This window comes from Hippocampus zosterae, chromosome 13 (assembly GCF_025434085.1).
Source record: "Hippocampus zosterae strain Florida chromosome 13, ASM2543408v3, whole genome shotgun sequence".
NCBI classification, from domain to species: Eukaryota; Metazoa; Chordata; class Actinopteri; order Syngnathiformes; family Syngnathidae; genus Hippocampus; species Hippocampus zosterae.
The window spans coordinates 10,900,028-10,913,001 of NC_067463.1; the positions used below are offsets into that span (position 1 = coordinate 10,900,028).

At 38.8% G+C, this 12,974-nt stretch overlaps 2 protein-coding genes across 2 annotated transcripts; one reads left to right on the plus strand and one right to left on the minus strand.

The window, feature by feature from the left end:
• The first annotated feature begins 2,291 nt into the window (after positions 1–2,291).
• Positions 2,292–12,551, plus strand: gtf2e2 (general transcription factor IIE, polypeptide 2, beta). Its single transcript, XM_052084602.1, has 8 exons — positions 2,292–2,492; positions 3,593–3,773; positions 8,616–8,698; positions 10,159–10,266; positions 10,375–10,557; positions 10,658–10,751; positions 11,091–11,206; positions 11,992–12,551. Exons 2-8 carry the CDS (start codon positions 3,614–3,616, stop codon positions 12,109–12,111), a joined length of 864 nt encoding a protein of 287 aa, XP_051940562.1. The 5' UTR covers positions 2,292–2,492; positions 3,593–3,613; the 3' UTR covers positions 12,112–12,551.
• Positions 4,996–7,967, minus strand: smim18 (small integral membrane protein 18). Its single transcript, XM_052084606.1, has 2 exons — positions 7,672–7,967; positions 4,996–5,457 (listed from the first exon to the last, which is right to left on the minus strand). The coding sequence occupies exon 2, from the start codon at positions 5,450–5,452 to the stop codon at positions 5,123–5,125; it is 330 nt and encodes a 109-aa protein (XP_051940566.1). The 5' UTR covers positions 5,453–5,457; positions 7,672–7,967; the 3' UTR covers positions 4,996–5,122.
• Positions 12,552–12,974: the final 423 nt, after the last annotated feature.

Below are 12,974 nucleotides of genomic sequence, written 5' to 3' on the forward strand. Positions count from 1 at the left end.
GTAGGACTAGATAAGTTTTTTTTTACTTCATCCTACTCCCTTGAACATAATAACTGTGTTGAATGAAGACTGATTTCTTTCTTTTTACTTTTTTATCTACCTTATTTTCTGTCAAATTATTACTGTATATGTTTTATGTTCAATAAACAAACAAACAAACAAAGACCTGTAGTTTGCCTGTGGCCCATTTATATCATTAAACACTTGCATTTTTCTTCTGTGATGTTTTTAATGCTTTCACCAATGCCTCAAGTGGTCAGTCATTTTGCACACTTTTGCGTAAAGGTTCATTCTTTGCCACAAAATGTATGCATGGATATGTGCATCGTGCACCAACAGAGATCAAATTTGCTTTTTAAGCCTCTTTCCTCACTCTTTACACTGCTGCACTCTGCGGCTCATTTTTTATTTTTTGCTTCTTGAACATGGTAGGTTCTCTATTTGCTTTTAGTGACCTGGATAGTCTGTGGCCTCGTCTCATCTGTTCCCCCACCTCATTACCCAGCAGCACATTTGGCAGTCAGCAAACTTGCAGCTCCAGCTTTCTGCACTGATGCACTGAGTCTAACAACAGCAGCAGTATATCTGGAGAGTGGAAGTTATGGCTCGTTAGGTCTCCGTGTCAGTACATGTTCCTAAGCTATTATGCAAGGTGCCGACATATTTACTGATCAATGTGCAGAAATGGTTAGAGACAAAAATGCAATACAGGCACATGAATATAAATACTTAGGGAAGTAATAGCCTTTTTGTCACACCAGTGGTCAAAAGAACTACTGGTACTTAAAAATTGTACAGCCTAGTCACTTGCCAAAACATTAGGTACAACTGCAAAATCACACAGGTTAGGTGATACAAAAAAATATATATGAATGTTGTTATTCAGTGACGTGGAATGAGGCCGCGAGTGGCCTATTTATAGTGAATTCGTATCTAAATCCATGGTTGTGTCCGAATGTCCACCTTTGGCTGCCGACCACATGAGGGCAGAATCCTGTCTGCCTCACTTCGCAGAACAATTCTCAACAGAAAAAAACATACGTTTGCAACATACATGTATTAAATACATTAGCCTGGCTGTGGAAAACAGAATGCATATAAACGTGCCTAAAAACATTACATTGGAAAAGTGGAGAGAAAATGAGAACTTGGTAATTGTCTCCCGTAGAAGGGTGGTGTATTGTGCCATTTCTGCATCCGTGAGGAATCGTGCGATATGAGTTGAGAGTGTCTGCTCAATAATGTCGCACCCCGTATTTCAGGAGGAAATCCGCAAATTAAACACTTTGAACAATGACATAGTGGGAATAAAATCATTAAAACGCACAGACTAGTAAACTGAAATTGAAAATAATTGTAATCAACGGCCTGGTAGTCCAGTGGTTAGCACGTCGGCTTCACAGTGCAGAGGTACCGGGTTCGATTCCAGCTCCGGCCTCCCTGTGTGGAGTTTGCATGTTCTCCCCGGGCCTGCGTGGGTTTTCTCCGGGTGCTCCGGTTTCCTCCCACATTCCAAAAACATGCGTGGCAGGCTGATTGAACACTCTAAATTGTCCCTAGTTGTGAGTGTGAGTGCGAATGGATCTTCGTCTCTGTGTGCCCTGTGATTGGCTGGCAACCAATTCAGGGTGTCCCCCGCCTACTGCCCGGAGGCAGCTGGGATAGGCTCCAGCACCCCCCGCGACCCTAGTGAGGATCAAGCGGTACGGAAGATGAATGAATGTAATCAACATTTTTATATTATTGTGATTATCATGATGATGATGATGATGATTATTGTTATTATTTTATTTTAATCCCAGACGCACATGGAGATTCTGCATTCCAATGCACTTCCCTGTCAGGTGATATCCAACTACCTGGATGAAACTGAAAAACTCATAGATTCAGCAATACACGAAAATGTATTCATTTTAGTTTATTCACTGATGTAGTCAAAAAAATATTGATTTGTTCTGTGGCATGGTGATTATAGGATCGTGAAATTCAATAGAAACCATTTTTTTGTGCTTTAATAAATGAAGTTGGCATTTAGAAATTGCGTTTTGTATTTCTTTGGGTAGTCTCTGTATGATAAATTAGTTTCTGTAAAATTAGGTTGATGAACTGAAACCTTTATTTGTGATGAATATGCAAAGAACACAGAAATCAGGAAGGGGTCAAATACCGGTACTATTTCACAGCATTGTATACTGTAGCACAAACGACGGACACCAGTACTGCGATACACACGCACCGCCAGTAGGAGGTAGTGGTGTGATCAAAAGTTGCTAACCGTCACGTTTTGACAGAAGAAGAAGTAAGGAAAGCCAGGCGGAAGCACCGCAAACCCAAACAATTAATTACGTTTATCAAGTTATTCAATAAAGTCTGACAAACATTTCAACAGGAACGACAGGCGGAGTAGCAAATCGCTGTTTGAGTTCAAAAGGACGACTTTTACGGTCGCCCTCCCGGACTAAACCCCGGAGAGCAACAGAAGTGTCCGCCTGGTAAGCGCACTAGTTTGCTAACATTAGGTTGAGAACCATACCTAAGTGACTGACAAGCCATTATTGTTTGCTTATTTGACGCGTGTTGATTGTTTGTTTGTCGTTTATAAAACGGGCACGGTTAGACAGTTGTCTGGAGAATTTAGATCGCGCGATATTCTTAAAATTTACCAAGCATCTGTAGCTAGATTTAAACGAGCTAATTTTATAAACCTCAATTTGCAACCGTAAAGGTATTCCTAATTTAGCTCAAACATTGCCGTGAACGACATTCTTTTTTTCTGAATGTATTTTTTATGTATTTCTTCATTTTTACCTTGGATTCATTTCATTACTAGGCTCATGTTATTTAGTAGTCTTCCTTTTATTTATGTTTGCATATTGATACGTCGTTTGTTTGCATGCAGTTTTGCTCCAGATTAATTCAAGTATCAACAAGGCGACATATCACCTCTCTCGAACATTACATGATGAACCAATAACATTTTATTTTGTTAAATGTATTGGTGCTCATCTTTTTATCTGCTCTTTTAAGTAGTATAGATTGTATTAATATGCTGCACAGAATGGTGTCACTGACCTTTTTGAAGGTGAGTACTTTTGGGGACTGAACACATATGTATAACAAGGATTAACATTCTCAACTTCATTAATTAAAAGGATTGCGCCACGCAATGCACTCTGGGAACAGAGTGGCAAGTTTTGGCATTGACCAAAAAAAAAAACTTCATGAAAGGTGCTAGTGAATTGAGCAAATTGTGGCTTATTTTTCTGTGCACATGCATTGGTTTTGCCTTTTATGGGACCGAGCCTCACCATAGGTGAAGGGCAAGTATTAGCATGAGCATCTCGCTTCGTTGCGGTCAACTCAGCAGTTGGAAACCTTCGATGGCCACAAAGAGTTTCAGAATGGGCGGCGGTTGCTGTCAGGACCTGTCTGGACTTGTTAACATTCAAATTTGATCACTGAAATAATCTCTATAGTCTTAAATGTCTTGATTTATTTACATATTTATGGTGCAGCTTCAGTTACTCATGAGGTAATGAAACAAAGTCTACGTATGAATAAATATGAATGCATTCCACTTTGTTCTGTTCAGATATTTTGACAATTGTTCAGAATGGATCCTGCTCTTCTGAGGGAGAGGGAGCTCTTCAAGAAGAGAGCTCTGTCCACGCCGGTTGTGGAGAAGAGACCAGCTGCATCGGATTCTGGATCACACAAGAAAAAGAAGCCTAGAATCGAAAAGGAAGGCTTGTCGGGTTCTAAACCGAGTGCTGGTGAGTGATCATGAGACCAACAGAAAGTACATTTGCTTGCATTGTGCTTTAAACATAATTTAGTTTGTCATACAGAATTTGTCTAAACAAATCCAAGAATTCGATTATTTTGGATACAGAAATCGGGTGTAGAGATGTGGCAATCGATCGATGAATCGATAACTTATCGATTAATCGATAACTTATCGATTAATCATTTTGTATAATGAATCATTTCAATAGATTTTTTATTTTGGAATTGTCAAAATCCTTAGAATTTCAGTTTCTCAACAATATATTTTCTCCAACTTCCATGGTCCTATGTAGACTTTGATGAATCAAAATAAAATGTTTGCTTTCACTGTAGAATACGATTAGCATAATCTTTGCCCATTTTTTGACATGTTACGGATCAACCCAAAAACCAGTAATAAATAACTCTTTGGAACAATAGCAATAATAATCAAATATATTCAGTTAGATCTTTATGCTGTTTAAAACAAGAATGAATAATAATACATTTAATTTTGAATGCGCTTTTCATCGTACTCAGACACATTGTTTTGGATTTGATCAACTTAACAATTGTATTCAAGGAATGCTAATTATAATGAATATCAGAAAATCGAAATACAAAAGAAGAAAGAATAACTCTATATATACAAACCAAAAGGTGTAGAAATAGAATAGCATAGTATACACAAGGGGAAAAATATTTAATGATATGTAGTTTTTCATTTCTTTGTTTTGAAAAATGAACAATTCAGTTACATAATAAGGGGTAGGACTAGATAAGTTATTTACTTCTTCCTACTCCTTTGAGCATATAACTGTGATGTGTGTTTTTTTTCTCTCTTTTAACTATTTCTAATTTTCCTTTTATAATTTTGTTTGACCTTTGTCAACCTGTTATTGTGTGTACTATATATGCTCAATAAAACAAACAAACAAACAAACAAAAAACATTACAAGAGTTTTGACATGCTGATTCCAAAATTACAGTCAGTTTTTTTTTTTTTTTTTTAGCATGCCAAGTTTTTTTAACCAAAACTTAACAGGTAAGCAACATTCCACCGATTAGCTGTTGGAAGTAAGACTTGCCAGCTTATTATGATTGGACTCATCCATAGCTAGTGAAATGAAATGTGTGATAGAGTTCACAGCAATGTGAATGTCATGAATTTACAGTGTGTTTTTGCTTTTGTTTTCGTACGAAGGTGTGTGTAAAAGGAATCTAGACAACTTATCAGTGCAGATTTGCATTTATCTTTTTATTGTCCATTGAATTTATCTTGACTGGTTCTTCAGCATCCTCTCAACCTTTTGGCAGTTTTTGAAGCCCTAAATGCTTTTCCCGCTCCGCGCAGCTTCTATACCACCTCCGTGTTCGGTTCCGATTCACTGGAAATGTCGGTCACCAGATTGCCGCAGTTGCCTGACTCCACCATCTGGAGTTGCTGTTGTTCTTGGTGCTGTTCTTGTTGCTGTTGCTGCGTTTTTTCTTTGGCAAAGCAGCCGCAGTCCAGGAGTTCATAGAGCAGGGCCAAGGCCGCCAGAGAGATCACGGTGAGGATGAACAGCAGTATGATAACGAAGCAGGCCACATTCCAGCCTTGGTGCAGGGGCACCTGGGAGAGAGGAACGGATTCTGGGTACCAGGGCAGATTGTTGGTGGTGTTCGTTGTTGTGATGTTGGCCATGATTCCTGAATGAAAATGGAAGTGGAAAGAAAGTTATTTTCCAGTTTGCCTCTGGCTACAAGACATGATTTGTAGATGGGCCCCATCTACAAATCCATATATCGCAACATCGATACACACATTGCTATTGTAATTTGTATTGATATTGATCGATGTCAATGTCTCTCTAATTCATGGACTGCTGCAGTTTTATTTAAGTGCTGATTTTGCTGAATGTTTTTGTGTGTACATAGCTCCTCACTACAACACTTAAACTGAAAAGTGCTGCTCTGGGCGGTCACAGCGTGGAACAGGCACTGAGATTTGATTGAATATAAACAATTTGTCAATACATGCTGTATTTATGCTCTAGCAAGTACATAAAAATGTCGTTTTACTCTTGTGATTATTAAGTTGTTTTTTTAACTTACTAATCTGCTTCTACACTTATTCTCAGCATGAAAGTTTGATTCAGCTATACATCACACCCATCTCGTGTTTTGATATTTTGTTCACTTGAAAACCGACGAATGTCGGTCAATATGCACAAATAGATCCAACCTCCAGCCAGCTTACATGGCATTTGTGGCCCTGGATCGGATAAGTAGGAGAAGATGGATGGTTACAAGTTAACATCCATACATTGAAATATCAAGCCAAATTTCCCGTTTTATTCACAGACCCATCGTTTTAAATGTTTCCTTTTGAGCGAATGCCGACTGTTCAAAATCCTCAGTCTGCCAGCGTATGCACACGCATATATCTCGAAATACAGACATTCAGACAGACATCCTACCCACTTGACACACATAACACTCAGACATGGAAAGTCACGTACTGCAGCTGACCCAGTTTCCTGGAACGAGATTAAAAAAAAAAGGGTAATCGCGGGTGCCTCTTGTTGTAACATATGTTTTTCATTATGATGAGTCTATGACTCGAAATACCATTTTTCCATGTGAATGGAAACAATGACATGATCACCTGTGGTAGAAGCCACCGTAGGTTCAAGAAACTGTATGCGTATGTCTCAGAAAAAAAAGAAAAACAAAACATTGGTCAACATGTCAACATGCTGACCAACTGTCTATTCCTAATTTTCAAGTTACTTTGTTTACCGAAACAAATACTCCTGCTAGCTCAAGCATTTAATGTACCCTCAATGTCAATTCTTAATGTTTTTATGTCAGGCAAAACAATGAATCAGAATCAAACCTACTTGTAAAAACAAATATACATTATTTACTGAAGTGACAGGCAAGAACAACACATTGATCTGCGATTTTTCTGACTCACAATTTTCCTCAAATCAAGTTTCACTATGTACAGTAACATTTACAGGCTTGACAGAAAAATGATATCATACAATCAAGACGTTAAAAACATTACTCTAATTATGCATAGCCACTAAAGAGGCTGTGTGTGGGAGACAGGCCTTCAACGTTTTTAAAATGGTTCAATAAAAGTAGAACTACTGCTTGCTGTCATACATGTTTGCAAATATGTGTAATGGCGTGTGTAAAAAATATTTTTTGAAACAGAATTTATAAAATGTACTTTTTCTTAATATGTAAGTAAATAAATCTAATATAATCATACATTTTTGAGGGAGAAATGCAATACAGTACTCAAGGTAACTACATTTCCAGTGGGCTTGTCATCGCTTTGTCGTGGCCGGCCAATGCACTTTCGTTTGTTGTTGTGTATGCACTGCTTTTACATTGGTTCTGATTATAGTAAGTAGCTCAACTAGGGAAACCTATAAAATACCACATTACCATACTAATGCATCTGCTGAACCGAAGTGAGCCCCACCCCAGTCCTCTCAAAAGCGCCCTCGAGCCACTTGTCTGGACACACACTTGGCAGTCGGCTCTCACTCATGCACCATCTCTCATTGGCCTAGCTCCTCACAGCTGTCTCTCCATCATTGATTTGTCAGTGAAGGCTTCAGTTTCCACCTCAGCGTGCACACGAGTGTGCGTTTGTGCTTGGCAGCCTCGTTGAAGAGCCAGCGGACACATTCATGTTTATTTTATCGTGTGCATGTTCCATCTTGGCCTCAATGTACAGGAAGCATGGCTGGCTTTCATTCTTCATCCATCTTTGCTCGGACGTAAATATTACTCTGGATAGGAAACCTCCTTTGCCGCGTAGTCTGAGAACAGCCTGCATGCCACACATTCCTGCCCCCCCCCAAAAAAAACCCACACAACAGGAAAAAAAGAGAAGAAACCCACCTGCTTATGTGGTGTTGCGATCGCGCTAGTCAATAGATGCTCTCGCTTCCTTTCGCTGCCCCACCTATATCCTCTCCTCCTCTTCCTCCCTCCCTTTGCGTTCACTCCGCCTCTGAGCTCTCTTTCAGCACCGGCCGCCGCTCCTTGCAGAGCCTCATGGCTGAGAACGGTCTCCTCACAGTCATTGGCTCTTTCCCCCCGGCTTTGTCTCCGACCCATTTGTCACCCAGCCTGTCACAATTCCAGTAGTCTGCCCATGAGCAACTCAACAGTCGTAGTTGCTCCCGCCCACTTTGTTCATCAATCATGAATCACTGCATCACTCTGCTCTGATTGGAACGTCTCTGCAGTCTCCATGGGCTGAGTTTTTTCATTGGGCTCCCGGCACATAATGGGATGAGTCGCGAAGGCTTACACAGAATTCATTATTAGATGAGTGAGCGTAAAGGGAATTGTAGCATGATTGATGATATATGTTCTTGAGAACGCAAATGTGTTTCGACTGAATCAGTGCGTCTGCCATCAAATAGACACTTCAATTTTGCGTCAACTAACTGTAATGTGATTATTCCAAAATACAAATCATAGAGGTTGTCAAGTTGATTGATTTTGCACGTTAGTAATTTATTAATTCTTCCGAACTATGAATGCAAACTGCCCCCTTATTTTTAGCCTATCACTGGGCTTTCATTAAAAATCCATTGAAGTAACACACACACATATCTATCCACAGTAAGATTCCGAGTTTGACATACTTCCCTACACTTTAACTGATTTCCTTACCATTTTCTGAGCGTTGTACTATTTGGGACTGTTCAATCAAACATTTTCACTTCCTGCTACGGCTGCTAGTTGTCACTTCTCGTTTACTGATAACACTACTCTTACAACTGATGGCGTTTTATTGAATCTAATCCATTTTTTCTTCTCTACTTTCTTTACAGAGTCTAGCAATGGCACTTTCAACATTAAAACTAGCTCTGGCTACAAATTTGGTTGTCTTGCAAAGATAGTCAATTACATGAAGGTAAGATGGAAACTGTTTGACCTCCCTGAACGATAGCGACTCGATGTAACAGTAATACTCGATGTATCGTACCCACTGCCACAATATTAGGATGAGCCGCTCTTGCACAATCTAATGAGATCCAGTGGGAAAAGTTGTTAATAATTCAAATGCAGGGATAATATTGCACAGTTTTGATTGATGCTGTCAGAGAGGCAATCATTTAAAGAAATGGTTCTTGTTGTTTGCTGAGGCATATTCCAGCTTTGTGAAGAAGGCTTTTTTTGTGTGCAATAACCATCAAACAAAGCTCGATTTGCTGTTCGAGTCCACTGTGATTTTGCATATTAGAAACCAATTTTTTCTTGAGGGACACAAACAGCTTGTTGATCATGCTGTTATTCCACAGAAGGATCCCATAATCTGACTCAAATTGACAGATTGCCTGCAATATGGGCATTTGATTTCGCACAGATTTGATTGGCTGGATTGAATCAGCCTCTACTGTGCATGTAATGCACATTTTCTTTTTGATGGGCCGTAATGTTTTTTTATTTCGCCGATCGATCAATGAAATACGAAATAAAGTCAAAGTCAGCTTTATTGTCATATATGCTCTATGTACAACATACAGCACATATGAAATGTCTTTCCTCTCAACCACAGTGCAAACATGACAACTGCACACACACACACTCCATTACTACTTCAGCAGGTGTAATGGCGAACTTGTCACTGTCACAGCACACTCACCGCTCCTTTTATCTTGTCTTGCCTTCAAGTAATACATATGCCAAAGCCCCTTGTCAATCAATGCAGTATGACTGCTCTACAAAATCAGGAGTTCCAACACATATCGATAGGTTCTTCATAAAATTTTTCGAAAGGTTCCAGTAAAAGTATTCAGTGATATTTTGTTACGTTTTGAAAGCAGATACATTGTTACTAAAAATCAAGTTTTGCTTTTTTTATATTCAAATCACATTACTTGGTTTGATTATTCATTTATTTTATTCTTTTTGATAACATTTTTAAATGTACAGTAAATTAAAAAAAAAAATAATACACGCATTGCATATCGTTGGTCAGACTCCTGATTGTGTAACGCCTAATACAGTACAGAGTCCCCTTCCAAATAAAGTGCCCCCTTTCAATTACATTGTTTTTTTTTAAAGTATATAGTAAATAAATCGGGTTTTTGGATCCACATATTACTCCATCTCGTGAACGGATCGGTGATGGGTTATTGTTTTTGTAAACTCGCTGATCGACTCCAAAAATCCTTTTCATATCTCATCTGTCAGCACTGGGCTTTTAAACCTTGGGTACAAATTGACATGGGCCTTTGGTTGATCCTCTTGCTAGTCTTAGAAATGCTTCTTCTGTAGTTTTAGAATCTGTGATAGGAGATGAATTTGTCCATTTTGGTACAAGACTGAATTTATCGTTTAACTTTGTGTGCACGTGTTCTGGTTTCACAGACCAGACATCAGAATGGCGACACACACTTCCTAACATTAGAGGAAATTCTGGACGAGACCAAACTACTCGACATCAGCATGAAACAAAAGCAGTGGCTCATGACTGAGGTCTGTATACACAACATTGTCCAAAGTACTGTATTGTCGTTCATCACTTGTTTTTGCTGAGTTCTGCAAGTAAAAATACTAACTAATACTATTCTCTCCTCGCTACAGGCTTTAGTCAGTAATCCAAAAATTGAGGTGCGGGATGGCACGTATGGTTTCAAGCCCAAGTACAACCTGAAGGACAAAAAAGCTTTATTGAGGTTGCTGGACAAACATGACCAGCTGGGCCTGGGAGGAGTGCTGCTGGACGAAGTGGAGGAGGGGCTCCCCAACTCGGCGAAGGCCATCAAGGTAAGTCCAATCAAACATCCCCCTCATGATGGTCATTTTCTTGAACAGCAAATTACATTTTTACCACGCTTTACAGAAATTAATCCTCAAATGTTTTCAGGCATTAGGGGATCAGATCACATTTGTGACAAGACCAGATAAGAGGAAGATTCTGTTCTACAACGATAAACACTGTCAATTTCTGGTGGATGAAGGTCAGTGTTTTTACATGGCTCTTGTGTGCGTCTGCACAGTCACATTTTTTTGTTATAGGTAGTAACAATTGAAGTGGACAAGCGGTATAGAAAATGATGTGGGTTTTTTTCACAATCCATATCATTTGACAAGGTTTGTGAAAATAAATAAAATATTTATACCATATCAAAATATATTTATATTTTAAAATAAATACTATGGTTTCGTAATTATAATATATGAGGTAACATTCTACCACAAAATGGAAAACTGTTTGAACGATCCCTCAGTTCTGTTTGTGTAACATATTTTATTAATTCGGTCGAAATCATCTTTTCTCGTCGAATCTGTCACGGTAGAATTTCAGAAACTGTGGAGGAGCGTTCCAGTTGATTCCATGGATGAAGAAAAGATTGAAGAGTACTTGAAAAAGCAAGGCATCACCTCCATGCAGGAATCGGGGCCAAAGAAAGTGGTCAGTATCTTCCTGGTTTCGAATCAATTTGATATCCAAATCCTACATTACTCCTTAACTTCAATATAACAAGTTACTGGAGAGAGTAACTATTACATTACTTTTTTTAGGGTGGGGGGAAATGGGGAAAAATGCCAGAAATCTTAAATATTTGACAGAGTAAAACTGTATAGATGGTTACTTTATTGAATATTCATTGGACTTTCAGCAAAATTGGTAGACATTGAAATTTGCTATTCGTTAAACTACTATAAGCTGTGGATTCGCAAGCAACTCCCGTAGTCAACATCTGGCCAGTACAACACATTTAACACTGCCTGAGCCAATCATCACTTCTTTAGTTCTTAAAAAAATGCAACTCCATTGAGGAATATAGGTGGTTGGATAAACAAATTCAATGATCTAATAATTGAAGTACTGTACCACCTAATTTGCCAGTCATGGTGTTATCATGATTCAAATGATTATTAGATTGCACAAAAATAACATCATTACTAAGAATCTCGTTTGTCCATCACTGGAACTTGCAAATGCACACCCGCAATTATAAATGAATAATATGAAGCCAACATGAAAAGATGCTGATTGGCCCCATTACTTTTTGAGGGGACACAATCTAATCGGCCTAAAGTTCGGAAAGATGGATTTCTGAGTCCATCTGCCTCGAGAGGTTCGGCCAAGCCCCTTTCCGCTGAAGCTTCGATTGCCTCTCATATTTCACTGGAAATGAATGAACAGCAAACATCACTGCCAAGCCTGTACTGACTGTTCTATGCTCCCTGCAGTTACCAGTTCAAAAGAGGAAGAAGCAATCTGGTCAGCGAAAGAGACACTTCAAGACCCACAACAACCATTTGGCAGGAGTATTGGAGGACTACGCAGATGGTGTGCCGGTCAAAAAGTGAAATCAAACACTTGGAAAGCGGACGGCTCAAATCCTGTATTAGCTTATTTTGCAGCCCGTGTGAATAGTGACTGCTTTGTGGTATCCATTTTAGCTATTGAGCAAGAAGGACGCTTGAAAACAGGATATCAATCTTTCTGGACAAAGCCATCGTTGAAGGGGCTAACACCACTTTGCAAACAAAACCAGGCTGAAATGTGTGTAAATACACCAAAATCTGTGTATAGAAGATATTTTCCGCAATGCTTCTTAAATACAGTTCTATACTGATAGTTCACTTTCCAAAAAAAAAAAAACGTGCAGAAGAAAAAAATCTGTTGTGCGTCACAGATGTCATTCCAGCATGGATCATATTTGATGGCAACATGAGCTAATATTTTCAGTTGTTTTACTTTGCCGGGGCCATTCCATCCTGCTTTTAATAAAATACGACATTTCTTTATAAGGTCTTCTAAATTGTCTATTGTGAAGCATTGTAGGTTTTGTTGAATTAAATATGCACTAAGATACTAGATTTGCTGCATCACAAGGCAGCAGTGTTCAAGTGTAAGGTGTAACACTAAGCTTCGGGAGAAACTGCCATGCTCACATATTTTGGGCAAAATGGATTAGTATTTGGTTCCGACAGTAAGAGATGGGACTGATGAGTAGACCCATCTCCAAATATACACCAAATATCAGGTCACAACAATTACAATGTAATTTTATTCTTTTCATAGGGCTGATTGATATGGTTGCAGAGTGTATCACGAATGTTTCTTATCAATATATAATTTTTTAAACTATGATTTCATTAACGATCAAAATTAAAACATGAGCAACAATACTCTTCAAAATATCTTGCGCTTGTAATTGTGGCACAAA

Excerpts from the sequence above, each read along its gene's own strand:
- gtf2e2 (XM_052084602.1), top strand. The coding sequence starts at position 3,614 with ATGGATCCTGCTCTTCTGAGGGAGAGGGAGCTCTTCAAGAAGAGAGCT. Across the intron at positions 10,558-10,657 it reads ACTCGGCGAAGGCCATCAAG|GCATTAGGGGATCAGATCAC; the intron begins GTAAGTCCAATC and ends AAATGTTTTCAG. Across the intron at positions 10,752-11,090 it reads TCAATTTCTGGTGGATGAAG|AATTTCAGAAACTGTGGAGG; the intron begins GTCAGTGTTTTT and ends CTGTCACGGTAG.
- smim18 (XM_052084606.1), bottom strand. The coding sequence starts at position 5,452 with ATGGCCAACATCACAACAACGAACACCACCAACAATCTGCCCTGGTAC.